Source organism: Peromyscus californicus, unplaced genomic scaffold (genome assembly GCF_007827085.1).
Source record: "Peromyscus californicus insignis strain IS unplaced genomic scaffold, ASM782708v3 Scaffold_11__1_contigs__length_118956290, whole genome shotgun sequence".
Taxonomy (NCBI): domain Eukaryota; kingdom Metazoa; phylum Chordata; class Mammalia; order Rodentia; family Cricetidae; genus Peromyscus; species Peromyscus californicus.
Window position 1 is genome coordinate 71,940,549 of NW_026294402.1, and position 15,516 is coordinate 71,956,064.

At 35.5% G+C, this 15,516-nt stretch overlaps 1 protein-coding gene across 24 annotated transcripts in view; it reads right to left on the bottom strand.

Moving 5' to 3' along the window:
• The window catches only part of Mlip (muscular LMNA interacting protein), a 231,365-nt gene that overhangs the window by 49,527 nt on the left and 166,322 nt on the right, over positions 1–15,516 (bottom strand). For 21 of the 24 annotated variants that reach the window (XM_052714917.1, XM_052714916.1, XM_052714920.1 and 18 more), the window contains one exon: positions 14,560–14,688. The exons of the other annotated variants lie outside the window; for them this stretch is intronic. In XM_052714917.1, coding sequence (XP_052570877.1) covers positions 14,560–14,688 — 129 coding nt within the window. The remainder of the gene's footprint in view (positions 1–14,559; positions 14,689–15,516) is intronic. 24 annotated transcript variants of the gene reach the window in all.

Here is a 15,516-nt window from a genome sequence, read left to right on the forward strand (position 1 = left end):
AGAGGGACAGGAAGTTCTGGTGTGCTGCTGCAATGTAGGATGACTGGAGTCAGCAATTAGATACATGGAAGAAGCTGGCCAAAAGGTATATAGCCTCACTTAAGCAAATTAAATGGATTCTGGAGGTCTAGTATATACAATATGTCTTTAACTGGCAATCTTGCACAGTATTTAAAAGTGCTGAGAGGATGAAACCATGTTCCTCCCAAAATAGCAATAACAACAAGTACTAAGGGCTTCATGGGAGGTAATGGATGTGCTACTTTGATTGAGACTATTTTAAAACCTATAAAAATATCAAAGCATCAAATTGTATGCCTTAAATGTACATGATTTTTTTACTTGTTATCTAGAAATCAATAAAAGTGGATATAAATAAGAAAAATAGAAATTTTGAGTTTCCTCCTTAGTTAAAAATTCATTGCAAAGCAAATATTTCATATACAGATGTCAGAGAACTTTTGTGGATTCTCAGTTTGTTAATTTGTAAACTCTTGTGATCTGACCAACTTGTGTGTCTCATTTCTACTTTGGCAGTTAGTATAAGGTTCTGTTTGTCCTATCAGATAAGGTTTATAATATTAAAGGAATAGTGTTTTGTCTTGCTTGGCTTTCGTTGTGAGATCACAGAATTCAAAATCTATTTATTAGATGTAACTCAGAGATTCAGTGTTTGTGTTTACTAACTGTGTCAGAAGCTAGCAAATAATTTAAAATGCTTCATAATATTTCATATAGTCAAATTTTTGTATATGGATATTAAATTTAGCATTTAGATACTCAGATTATATTTTTCTTTTGAGTTTTATCTTTTGTATTAAGAGAAAATATTGGCTTCCTTAAGGAAATATTGTCCATTCTGAAGGAGTGTATGCAGGTGCATACAGAGGCCAGAGTGGACTTTAAGATGTCTTCCTCAATTGGATCTCCATCTTGTCTTTTATTATTATTATTATTATTATTATTATTATTATTATTATTATTATTATATTTTGAAATAGGGTTTCTTGCTGAGCCTGGAGCACATCCTATTGGCCAGATTGGCTGAGCAGCAAGTCCCTAAGAGTCACCTGTCTCCCCTCTACCCCTTTGCCCCAGTTCTGGGCTTATAGGCCCATGCTGCCATAGCTACCTTACAGCTGAGGATCTGAACTCGAGACCTCATGCTTGGGCAGGAAGTACCTTACCCATTGTACCATCTCCCCAGTCTGATTCTTCTACGTCATCGTTGCTTATCAATGGTTCTTAATATAACTTCACCTTCCTACTACAATCTTCTTTCCATATATTCCCATAAACAGTGAGTGCTTTTATTAATAAGGTTGTTCACTTTAGCCAGTTTTCTCCCTAGTTTTCCCTGAGGGCTCAAGAACGTCACTTTTTGCATGTTCAGATTTAGAGCATAAATGTGATAAGATGCAAATGATTTAAAATGTATATTGTGATCTAGACACATAATAAAAGTCATTATAGTTGAATTCCTCATTACTCATTTTCCCACAAATCTCTAAGGTTGATTCCTATGTGTTTTCTAAGTGGTTTTTTTTTTTATATTACAAAAGATTTCCATTAATCATTCCATATTTCTATATTATATTTATTACAGAAAAAATATACTTATCCCTTATTAAATTAGGTTGTTAACATTTTTATGTTTTTCCTGTAAAGAGAATTTTATTATTTACCTCAACAATTCCTTTAAACGTTATACATCTTGAGTATGTTGTCTTCAAACAATACTGACAATTTCATAAGCCCTTTGTGTCCTGAGTTTCCTACTCTGTAAGTATCTTATTGTGATGCTGAATTATTATTTACAAAGCAAGACAAAATTATACACTTAGGGCTAGGTGCACTCAGAGAGGATGTAGATAAATGTCTCTATTTCAAATGATTTGTATAATTAAAAACTGACCTACTTGTCAAATTCAATATTTTAAATTTCTATTTATGGTTGATAAGCTTACATTGCACATAGTATTTCTGTTGTTTATGTTTATTTCAGTAGTTTATTTCATCTAGATTATTAGGAGTTGAGTTTTACCTTAATGAAAGGAATCTATTTTATCGGGATTATTTTAGTTTAAAAGATAAATGGCAAACATAGGAGTAACTCATATGAAATATAATTAGATGCAATAGGACTAAGAAAAAATACTGTGCTCATCTGGACAGCCCTGACGTCCCATGAAGCTTCATTTTGAATATCCCTGAGTTTGAAGCATTCAGAACTCAGTCTGCAAGAGATAAAGATCAAAGCACAAACCTTCATACTTCAGGTGAATGCTGCAGACACCTTGTGAAGGAGCAGTGCATGCATACTGTGAGCTTTGCACTCCTGTGTATTCCATAAATTGACCTTGCCACAATCATGTGAAAGCAGCCATGATATACCTATGTAGTCCATGACTTGACTTTGCCACAATTGTATGAAAGCAGCTTTGACAAAACACAGGTAAATGTGTGCATCTGGCCTCTAATAAATAAGTTTATAAAGACACTGGTGGACCAGATTTTTGCCCCTAGGCCATGGTTTCAAACTCTTTTTTCAGCTTATTATTAAGGCACATAAATAATCTCTCATATCTCACCCACATCCTGTCTCACCCTAGTGAATTATCTTGTGCTCAGAATGTCACTGTGGAATTGGTTTTCTAAATGATCTGAAGAGATTGTCATTCCCCTCCACCTCAGTATTCAGCATGTGAATCTTCAAGCTCTAGTTTTTAAAGGACAAAATTCATACACGTTCTTATTAGTAAAATAGGCAGTGTAGCTATTTCTGGTAAAATGTTTCAGACCACTTCTTGCTCTCTTCATAATTGCCCTCTTCAACACAAAATTACTTTTTAAAAATTCCCAAAACTTTGAGCCTTATTTAAGTTTGATTATTGAAAAGGGGGCAAATTATTTTCATTGGTTTTGATATGGTACACTGCAAAATTTCAAGAAGACATGGGAGTATGAAGCAATAATATCCTGTTCATTAGAGAAAATTAGCAGACAAGTGTGTGGTAAGTAAATTGATTTGGCTCTGCCTAATTGACACAGACATCAGAAAATTAATGTCCCAGTCCTGTCTGGGGCACTGGCTACTCTAGAAAAAGGTTACCTTCTCCTCAACCATTAAGCTCTTAACTTCAAAAGCTACTTCCGTTGTAATAAAGGGGCATTTTAAGGCACTTTGGGCTCTTCTCATTTAAAGACTGCAGATCTCAGACTCTTTTGTTCTGTTCCCAGCATTTTTAAAAGTTACCTCATTTCCTGTGGTTTGAAAGTGATAGTGAAAATCCACTGTCTCTGCACTGATGCTGTCCCCTCATACTGAGTGTTATCTACAGAGCACAGGACAACTGTGTGACCAGTGAGTAGAGCCCAGGAGCCCCAACTCCATGCTCTAGGCATCTACCCATCCTTTGTTGAAACAGTAAACTATATCAGCAACTGTTTAAAATCAAAACTATAACATTTATCTTCTCTTTTAATTTAAGGCAGCACCCAGTTAAATTCGAGAACAGCAATAGTACATTTTGGAAGAATAAATCCTTTATCCAGAATGAGTTTGCTGCTCTACAGATACCATCACAAAACCCACAATACTATGAAAGAGATTCTGGCTAGCTGCACGCTATGGATATCAGCCTAGTAAACTAGGCTTCGTAACCATGAATGTGAGGCATAACTTCTGGTTCACAGACCTTAATTTTGAGGAAGTCATGTGCATTTCAAAAACAGACATATTTAAACCAACACATCTATTTTGAAAACTAATGTGAACCAAAAAAAAATATGTGAACTTGTGAAGCAAGAAAAAACTTAGCATATGGTTTAGCTATTTCAAATTATGTATGTATGTATGTATATATATATATATATATTATATATATATATATATATATATAAAATAAGTTTCAAGATAGACTTTGGGTCACAGTATTTCAAGTGTATGGTGTCTGACAGTTTTACATGGCAAATGGATCAGTATGAAGATGGTTGATGCTGGCACTCAACAACAGAAGGAGGAAGTAGGTAGTTCCTCATCACATTAGCAGAAGAAGGTTATATACTGAGTCACTTGCTTTTCTATTTCTATGGTTTATTTCACATCTTACACTGTTCATATGGACATATTTAGATTGAAAAAAAAAAAAACGAGAAGGTAACTTATTTAGAAAGCTTCTGTGATCCCTTAAAATGGAAAGGAGGTACACCCAGTGACTTCTCAGCAAGAAGTCAATCTCTTTCTTCCAAAATTACAATGATTTTTAAACAATTTTTTTTTAAATTGTACACCTCCAAAGGGTCTAGAACCCACTGACCACAGTCATTTCATTTACTTGTGGCAACAGTTACGCACAACAACCAAGCTATGGATGCAGCTTAAGAGCCTGTCGATGAAGAATAGACAAAGACAATGTAAAATAGAAGCAATGAAATATTCAACCTTAACAAAGGAAATCTTGCCATTCTCAACAACATTGGTGAAACTAAAAAACATTATTTCAAGTGAAATAAATCAACCACAAAAGGATAAATATTGCATATCTTAGACATAAAATGCAAAAATGTCAAACTCATGGAAACAGAGCAGAACAATGGGGTCCAGTAGTGCCTGGGGGAAGGGGTTAAGGAGATTGTGGCCAATGTGCAGAAAATTAGGTACATGAACATGTGGTTCCCAATTGGTAATGCCGTTTAGAGAAGTTCAGGAAGTGTGGCTCTGCTGGAGGAAAATGTTATGCAGTGAGGCAGTTTTGAGAATTTTCTTTGCTTCACTACACTTCTGATTAACTCTGTCTTTCTGCTTCAGGCTTGCTGTTGACATAATCTCTCATCTTCCTGTTCCCATGCCCAAAGCTTGCTGATATCCCTCCACACCATAATGAACTCTTATCCCTTTGGAACCATAAACTCTTCCTTAAGCTTCCCTTTGTCATTTGCTTTATCACAGCAACAGAAAAGTAAATTACACAAGTATGACAGGAAGACATAGAGAGAGAGTGTAGAGGAAGACAGCAACACCAACTATCAGGAACCATAGCACCACCCAAATGCATGGAACCACTTGCCAGGCAATAGTGTTTTCAAGTTTGTTCTTCCTGCAACTCAAGGAAGCTAGAGATGAACTTCAACTTAATGCTTCGGGGGTAAAAGTAAGGCACACCTGCATACAAAAGAATTAGGCATTTGTTTGTTTGCTTGTTTGTTTCAAAGTACATTTTGAGGGCCCATGGCAGAGGTAATATTTGGGATACAAAATGTTTGGGTTTCAAATATCTAGGACACTGGACATAAAAATTCTGTTAGAAAAAAAATGATAGATCAGAGTATCAACGTGCAGTTCTAGGCCACAAATCAAGTTGTACCAAACAAAAATAAGTTGAAACAATCCCATATATTTTATAAGATCATAGTTCAATAAAGTTAAAAATCAGTGTCAAGAAAAATTACAGAAACTACATAAATACATTAAGAATGAACAAAACATTCTTGATCAGAGCAGAAATCAATGAAATAGAGTTAAAAATAATATATAGACAACTTTTGGTTACTGCAATGGTCAAGTGCCAATCTTGAACCTTTAGAAGAATTAGTCTTCTCCCAGGGTTGAGTCCCCTGATTGTTTATCCAATACCGATTGGTTGGCCCTAGAGACATGGACATGCAGGTAACACTGGGCACTCATCAGGTTGCACTTCTATGTTTATTCACTTATATGTATGTGTAAAACCAATGGTTAAAGAGGGTGGGGTGGACATGGAAGGGGTGGGAAAGAGAACAAGGAACGGGTAAATAATACACTTATACTTTAAGTAAATAAAAATAATAAATTAAAATATAGAAGTTGATTTCTGCTCTGATCAACTAACAAATAGTTGATTCTTTGAGAAATTAACAGTATTGACAAGCTCCTAGCAAAAACAAAGATGAGATGACATAATTAATAAGATTAGAAATAAAATAAAACTATTGTGGATTTCAATGTGATACAGAGAATCAATAGGGAGTACTTTAAACACTTTATTCTAAAAATCTAGAAAAGCTAGAAGAAATGGGTAAATTCTCAGACACATATGACCTACCAATATTAAAACAAGAGGATCTAAACAACTTAAACAGACCCACAGCAATGAATAAGATAGAGACAAAAAACAAACTGTCCTGAGCTCTTCACTGCCAACTTTTACCAAGCATTTTAAGAAGAGTTGATACCAATGCTCCACAAAGAGATTTGCAAAGTAAAACGGGAAGGAAAAGTGCCTAATTCATCCTATGAATCAGCACTACCCCAATACTAAAATTGGAAAAGGACACACCAGGAAAAAAAGGATTATAGACCAATTCTCTGATGAACAGAGATGTAAAAATTCTTAATAAAATTCTCACAAACCAAATTCAAGAGCACATAAAGAAGATTTTTACACCATGACCAAGGTAACTTCATTCCAGGTGTGCAAGGTTAGTTCAACACATACGAATTAATAAGGGAAATAGAGTACATAGATTTAAGAAGAAAAACCACAGGACTATCTCATTAAACGCAAAAATGTCCTTTGATAAAAGTCATTATCTCTTCATGATTTTTTTAAAAAGCTGGGAATAGAAGGAACATACTTCAAAATAATAAAAGCTACATACAGCAAACCTATAGATATCTTTATACTAAATGGTGAAAACCTAAGAGCATTTTACCTAAAATATAGAACTGCACAAGGTTGTGACTATTTCTTCTCTTGTTTAATGTAATCTTTAATTCTAAGTTGGAGCAATAAGATAAAAGAAAAACATAAGAGGTAAAAATAGAAAAAGAAGTCAAATTATTCCTACTTCCAGACAACATGATCTAGTCCTTAAAACTTTGTACAGACCCCACCAGAAACCATTAAGCCCTAATAAATACTTCTGGCAGGTTTCAAAATCAACATATAATTTTACATACCAATAAAAATTTATCAATAAAGAAATGAGGTCAGGGAAGGGGAAATCCTAATCACAATAGCTTCAAAATCAAAAGAATATATAGGAATATTAAACTGATAGGTATGGGGACACAATACCCCAACTAGACATGTTATGCCACCAAGCAAAACTTCCACTGCCAGAATGGGTGACATTTTGTTCATTCAGTGTACAAAGGGGCCCCATAAATTCCTGTAAATATCATAGACTATTGACAATGCTATTGGTTACCCTCCACAACAGTAAAACAACTATTGCTGGATACTACTTATTTTTGTCATCAAACATGAAGAAATCAAGCATGTGCCCATGGGTTTTTTGTGAGTTGTTTTTTTTGTTTCATTTTGTTTAGTTTGATTTGATTATTTTCTATCTTGCTGATTTTGGTTTGTTTACTTGTTTTAATTTTCATTTTTTGTTTTTTAGTTTTGGTTTAGAGTTAGTTTTGAGAGACAGAAAACATAAAGTTGGATGGGTTGGGAGGAAGAATCTAAAAGGGGTTGGCGGGAAAATTTTAGGATCAAAATATAGTGCACGGGAAAAAAAACTAACAAAAAGAAAAAATAGATCTCTGTGAGTTCGAGGCCAGCCTGGACTGCCAAGTGAGTTCCAGGAAAGGCGCAAAGCTACACAGAGAAACCCTGTCTTGAAAAAACCAAAAAAAAAGAAAAAAGAAAATACCTAAGAATAACCCCAATGAGGGAGGCAAAAGGCCTATAGAATTAAAATGTGAAAACACTGAAAAAAGAAATTGAAAGGAACAGAAGGCGGCAAAAAGCCATCCTAGACTTAGGCCTTGGCAAATTTAATATTGTAAAAGTAGCAATAATACCAAAAGTTACCTACATATTAAAGGCAAACCTTACCAAAGTCCAAACTATTTTGACATACCTAGAAAAAATCCTAAATTCACATGAAAGTATAAAAAATCCTTGAGAAGCCAAGGTAATCCAAACAGAAATAGCAATATTCAAAGTATCAAATAGATAATTTCAAATTATATTATTGCCACAGTAATAAAAAACAGCATTCTATTGGCATAAAACCAGGTTCTATAGACTGCCAGAATACAATAGAATGGAAATAAACCCACACAGCTACTAAATTTGTAGATGTCTGTCTGTCTGTGTACATATGTGTGGTGCACAAGTGTGCACATACATGCATCATCCTTAGGATGTCTACCTCCTTCATTGAGACAGAGGCTTTCATTGACCTTAAGACTTACCCATTAGGTTGGGATAGCTAGCTAACCAGTGTCTGTCCCCACAGTCCCTGCTGGGATTACAAGTCCCGGATAATACATATAGCTTTTTTTTTTATATCCCTGATTTTTTTATGTTGTATTTTTGTATTTTATAATTTAATTTAATTTTACATATCGGCCGCGGATTCCCTTGTCCTCCCCCCTCCACCCCCCTCCACCTTCCCCCCAGCCCATCCCCCATTCCCATCTCCTCCAGAGCAAAGACTCCCCTGGGGATTGAGTTCAACCTGGTAGATTCAGTTCAGGAAGGTCCAGTCCCCTCCTCCCAGGCTGACTTAAGTGTCTCTGCATAAGCCCCAGGTTCCAAACAGCCAGCTCATGCACTGAGGACAGGTCCCGGTCCCACTGTCTGGATGCCTCCCAAACAGTTCAAGCTAATCAACTGTCTCACTTATCCAGAGGGCCTGATCCAGCTGGGGGCTCCTCAGCTATTGGTTCATAGTTCATGTGTTTAGATTCGTTTGGCTATTTGTCCCTGTGCTTTTTCCAACCTTGATTTCAACAATTCTTGCTCATACAAACCCTCCTCTTTCTCGCCAATTGGATTCATATAGCTTTTTAAAATGTGTTTTGCAGCTTGAACTCAAGTCATGCTGGTGAGACTTGATGGGTGTAGCTTCTGACATTACTAGGAGACACAACTTCACAGCAAGTTTTCTGATCCTCTGGCACTATTCACATTTATAATGGTCATCTGAAAAATCTCTCAATGAAGCTGTGGACAGGAACTGTGCAGACAAAGAGTGAGATAAGCATAAGTAATATCCTGTCTTAAGCCAGGAGACATAACTATTCCAAAGGCCTGTGATCATAATATTCTGCAGTGCTAGACACAGGATGCCTTGACTCTTAAGGTCAAAGAGACCTTTTGTCATAGAGATCCCTGTGAAGAGACAAGGAAGAATGCATCTTCCCCTACCAACCATCAAATTCTCTAATGCTCTGCCCTGTGAATAGCATCCATTTGATGCAGCTGTTTTGAAGTTGCATTGTTTAATACTTTAAGGAACAGAATCAAAATGGAATTTAGAAAATCTATTTTAACAAGGCCCTTATCTTAAAACTAGATTGCACTTTCTTTGAGGGGTCTTGAATATGGCAATGGCCAAGCTCCTTGAGTAAAGATACAGGAGTATCTTAGGTTACACAAGTTTCAGGACACATCTATGTAAAGCTTTCACAAAGATACTCTTCCCCCGCTGACCGAGGGTTCATCAGGCACTGCCTACCTATCAATTATCCCTTAGTAACTAAGGCCTTGGACTGTGACAACAGAAGTAGAAAGTCAGGCTTCTTAGTGCATTTGCTTAAAAACAAAGAACAAAACAAAAAATAAAGTCTCTTGAAGATTCTTACCCCTACATACATCAGGTAAAGTGCAATAAAAAAAAGAAGTCTCCCTTAGCAACGTAAATGCTGGAGACAAAAACTACAACGTTTCAGTTATGATTTTACAATTTCAATATGAAGACAAGGTCATGTGAAATTTAATGCCAAAAAAAGAGTAATGAAAGCTTAAATATGAAGTGAGCATATCTGATTATATTCTGGAGGAGAAATATTATTATTTCAAAGGGACATTTTTTAAAAAAAAAAAGAAGTGAGCAAATTGATTTGTTATGTTATGATAAATTATTGCACATATTAAACAGCATATTCATGATAAATTATCTCTTATATATAAAGCAAAGAGAGGAAGAGAGGGAGGGCTGGAGGGAGGGAAGGAAAGATGGAGGAAGGAAGGAGCATTCACAAAGATAGCACTATTTGAGAAAAGCCAAATCTTATGAGTTAAACCTTCCGAAATGAATGTAACACTACAAAAAGATTCTGTTTCTTGCTCCTTAAAACAGTCCAAGTCATTTAGTCATTTCTACAACTAAAAAGGTTCATGTAAACATCTTAACTTAAAATATGAGTCAAAACTTCGTCAGGCTTTGACTCAATTATGACAGAAGAGACTGAACCACCTTGGTTGAAAATGACTTTTGAAAAAGTGGTAATTTATGGCATTCTGTATAAAAGGAGGCATTGTTCACCCTATCTGTGACAAAGACATTTGCCTGTTACTTCACCTGGGTGGAGCCAGGAAGGGCAGGTGCAGGTCACAGTTAATATATAACTTGATGGATAATTAAATAGAAACCTGAAAGTTGTTCACATCATCATCAAACTGGAATATCAAATAGAGAGAAACTGGGAGAGAAGGGAGACAAGTTGAATGTTTTAAAATATCAGGGGCAAAAAAGGGAATGAGAAGAATACAAAGAGGAAACTTCCCCCACAATTATCCTTTTATGTTTCTGTGAGTGCTAAGGAAGAAATTCTCTAGAGCAGTGGTTCTCAACCTTCCTAATGCTGTGACCCTTTAATACAGGTTCCTCATGTTGTGGTAACACCTCACCACAAAATTATTTTCATTGCTACTTCATAACTGTAATTGCTACTGTTATGAATTGTAATGTAAATATATGACATGCAATCCCTATGAAAGGGTGAACCCCAAAGGGGTCACAGTCTACAGGTTGAGAACCACTGCTCAAAATGGTCATTTTAACCAAAACACATCCTCTCCTCCAGTGAAACACATCAGAAGAAAAATGAGATGGAAAGGGCATACACACTAGGAAACACATTTTCTCATAACGAAAAAGAAGGTGTTTCTGGAGAAGTCAAATAAAACAATAGGAGTCACCCCTCATTTCGATCCAGACCTTCAAGCTTGGCTCTCTAAGGCTTTACTGAGGAAATAACATATCTAATGACAGGGACTGAATTGTTAATATAAAGAAGAAAAAATACGTTACATGTTGCTCTGCAAAAAAAAAAAAGAATTAAGCTATTGTTTTTACATTAAAATGAAAATATTCGGTGGAGAAATTACCATTATCTAAACATATTGGTTCCATGATCAGCAAGTCATTGTTTATTTTGCATGCTCACAAATCATCAAAACACACTTAACAGCATTCTGTCTCGGATCTCTGCACCTGCGGCATGCTTACTAGCCCAATCGATTGCAGTAATTATATCTAGCTCAGCCTTTGGTTATCAATAGAGGCATTGTTCAAAATGCATGGTCATCATTGTAGTCCAAGTAAATCCATATATTTAGGGTAGAATGTGAAGATGTTTTGTAATAATTCAAAAGGACCATAAATTGATACAATAATAGATTTGGAGTTAATTTCAGGAAAGCATAAGCTTCATTCAAAAGAGTTCTGGTTTGGTTTGGTTTAATCCATTTAATGCAGAATGATACTGACTGCCTTAGGATATCTTGATGTAAAAACCATTAAATAAAACGTCTCAATTTCTAGATTTTGCATTAATCTCTAACTTTGCTTTTAGCCCTGAGAGGCTATTTCCAGACAAAATTTCAGCTCCTAATCTGTTCAATAGGCTGCCCAGCTGTATCATGCGAGCTACGATAAATACATCTCTGCTCAGTCCGGTCATCTTTAGCATCTGACACTTTGTAACAGCGTTTTGAAATCATATTTTATGGCAGTGAACCTGCGAGGGGAAATTTATGAACTTAACCATCCCATCCAACATCTCCTGTCATGTGGAACTGCCCTCGGTACAAGGGAGATTAGTGAATGTGAGCTGCTTCAATTTGGCCGGCTGCCTGCCTAAGGAATGGTCTATTACATGGGCGAATGAGATTAGCCAAGTTTGGAAACATTCAATTCGTTCTACGGCAGATTGAGAGAGAGCAGGAGTGAGTGGAGCTGAACATGAATGTCCTCGGAGGAAGTTCTAGTCTGGTAGCAAAGCCAGCATCATGAATCATTGACACTCACTGTTTTTTTTTTTTTTTTTTTTTAAAGTGGACCTAACCTAAGTTGTGAGCGAACTTTTCAATTTGCTTCATTATAGACTCAGGACACAAAGGATTTATAAGTCGTGCTCAACATATAGAAAGCAGTTGAGTGTAAATGTGCCTTTCCTGGCTGTATGGTGGCCCCAGGATTCTACACACCCAGCAAATGAGGTCAGGGGAGCTTTGAAATTCACATGTAAGTAGAATGCTAGATTTCTTTCACATTCTGTGGTATCAAATGTCCTATCCTCAGGTCAGATGTCCTACCCTCAAACAAGGACATATAAAAGAATTAATTAATGAAAAAATATAAGCACAATTATTCCTGTAGTCCCCAAATATTTGAAAAGCACATTTTCATCCAATTATCTGGAAATACACAGGTATAAGTTGCAACAAAAACAAGGTTTAGACTTGTATAACCACACAAGAATGGTGAAAAAAGAAAATGGCAATTCTTTTTAATGACAAGAATTTTCTGCACTATAAATGGAATTCATCATTGCACAAGACAATGAAGGTGATAAATTACAGACAAATTAACCTGATATGTTACAAGGGAGCTTGCTTGAAGAAAAATTAAGTTTCAAGATTATATAAAAAGTAAAAATCTTTATTTTATAGCAGTTAATCAAATTTTGAGGGATATAATTTGCATGGATAATTATATGTGAAATTCATTTTAACATCTGTAGTTCATTTCCATATAAATACTACATTATATTCTAATAACCTGTCCACAATGAATTCCTAATCCAAATATCACATTAATCTTCAAAAATATTAGTTTTGTACAAACAATAGGTATTTTATATGTGCTTTTATGGACAATGAAATCTGATTTCCTAACAGAAATTTCTATTTCTGTAATATATAGAATTAACCATGATAAATTACATACCAATAAGATTTCTCCCCAAAATGAAAACAGGCTGCCTCTAAACCTCTTTAAAGGTTCAAACTTAGAGCAGTCTTACAAACGGAACATAAATAACTGGAAAATGTTTTAATATTAATTTTCCTCTCAGTTCTGAGATGAAATCTCACCATGCTGTCAAATCTGGACTTCAACTCAAGCATCAGGAGGTCCTACCACCTCAGCCTCTCAGGAGGCTGGATCACAGCTGGACACTGTTCAGTCATCTCCACCTCATTCTATGTGTAAAATCAATGACTCTCCATGAGAAAATATGATGACCCTTTTCAAAGCTACATAAAGACTTCAGAGCCATTCAGGGTTAATCAATCATTTAAACTAACCCAAATCTTGGAGTTTAAGGGATCCATGAAAAGGACTTGGTCCCCATGGCTTACTGTACATGTTAAGAAACTGAAGCTGGGGAAAGCAGTATTTCCAAACGTCAAAGAGCTCACACATGGCACATGAAACATTCCTTATATCTTACAAACACAAATGTAATTTAAATTTTAAGATTGTTACTAGCTATCACTTTTAAATTAATGTTTAAAGAAGATATTATACTTACGTTCTTTTATAAACCTATTCATTATAGATTATAAAATGTGATGAGTTTACATGTTCTGATTTCATCCAGCATTTTTCATTTTACATTGCTTATCCACTTAATATTTAAGATTAAAAATTGTACAGCTCATGCCTATTTGTTGCATTTAATAACACAAATAGAGATGTACAATTTCTCTTTGGTGGCAAAATAAAGTTTTATGTAGATTTTAAAGATTTAACTTATTTTTTTATTTTATGTATAGAAGAGTTTGGCTTGCAACATGTAAGTGCATGCAGTACTCAAGGAAGCCATAAGGAAGTATCAGAGACCTAGAAATAAAGTTACAGACAGTTGTGAGCTACCATGTGGGTGCTGGAATCTGACCCTAGGTCCTCAGCAGCAGCAGTGAGTACTCTTAACTGCTGAGCCATCTCTCTAGGCCCTGGAGTTTTATATTATGTGTATGTATATTGCCATATTGTCCTATTATTATATAAAGTCCCCACTGACAGTTTTCTTTTCTCTCTTCTCCAGCATTCAGCACATAAAATGCAAATAGAGTACACATTCTCTACAACCAGTTGTGAAATGACTTGAGCCCTATAAAGTAATTAGTACTCTCAAGCTAGAAGAATTGCATTACCCCTCAAACCTACTATGCTAATACAAATCTGGACAATGGAATTTTTGTCAACTCTAACAAATCTAAAATATCATATATTCTCAAAAATAAGCTGTCTCAGAAATAATAATTCAGTGCCATGTGGCTACCCACAGCATGCTTGTGAGGTCTCGAGATGAATGGTGTAGTTTCCCACCCAGTACCTTCCCTGGGTCAAGAGTGTTTTCTTTTAGAGAAAACTTTGAGGTGCTTCAAAATACCCCCCTTGATTAATAAAGAATTTCTATTTGTATACACAGTGATCTTTTCCATTTTCCAGGGGTAGAACCTATTAAACATATTTTCTTACACATATATTATTGTTACTTTATACAGGCACTTGTAATACAAAATACTTTATTATATGTATACTCACCTGCTCAGAAAACAGGCTACTGTTGTCTTCAAGGTATTTACTGAAGGGGTTGGGTTCATAAACTTCTTCCTCCTTTCTCAGTAGTAGTTTGGATTTGACAGGTACTGGGCGAATTACTCCAGGCTTAGTCTTCATGAAGGAGAAATATTTTTAAAATGGAGGTGAAAAAACACTATTAAAAATGAGTATTATTATTGTTGTTACCCAAATGCTCTCACAAAATTTTTCTTTTGAAATCTGAAGTGATTTGAAATCATAGATAAAGCATCCCAGAAATTAGATTATTTTAACAATGTAACTAAGTGTTAAAAAAATCAATATAATTGTTAACAAATTGTAATCAATTAGTTCATTGATTACAGTAGCAACTAAGTCATAAAGATCTCCTATCACAATATGAAATTGCAAAACCACACCAAACATGTTCCTCTACCCTTCATTTGACAAATGTTTTTTGAGTGCCTGTTCTGCAATGTACAGTATAGATATAGAGGACCTTGGAAAGTCCACCCACATTATGTATAAGCCACACTCATATTACATATGGCTGAACTAGATCTAGAAGGAAAATAGAATGTGATAGAGAGGTCTGGGTTACCTGCAATTACTGTGTGTCGATGCAGGAGCTGTAACATGCCCTAATTTCACTTAAAAGTTAGATCTACTGAAATGAAGCTTTGTGAAGCTGCTACCCAAAGTGGAAAGCCCTAGATGAAGGCCAAAGCACCCATGTGGTCCAGCTGGGCTTCCCCAGGACTGTCCTCTCCTTATACACTGATGTAGTTTGTATCAGAATAGCCCTAATGAACACATCAGTCACTGTGAACTCATAAAACTGTAGTCACTGACAATATGAGAGGGAGTTTCTTTCACTTGGGGCAATTTCTAAATGTTTCACCAAGTGTAAAATCTCGTGACACTGTCAAATACCACCAAATGATTGATCTGTTTTGAAAC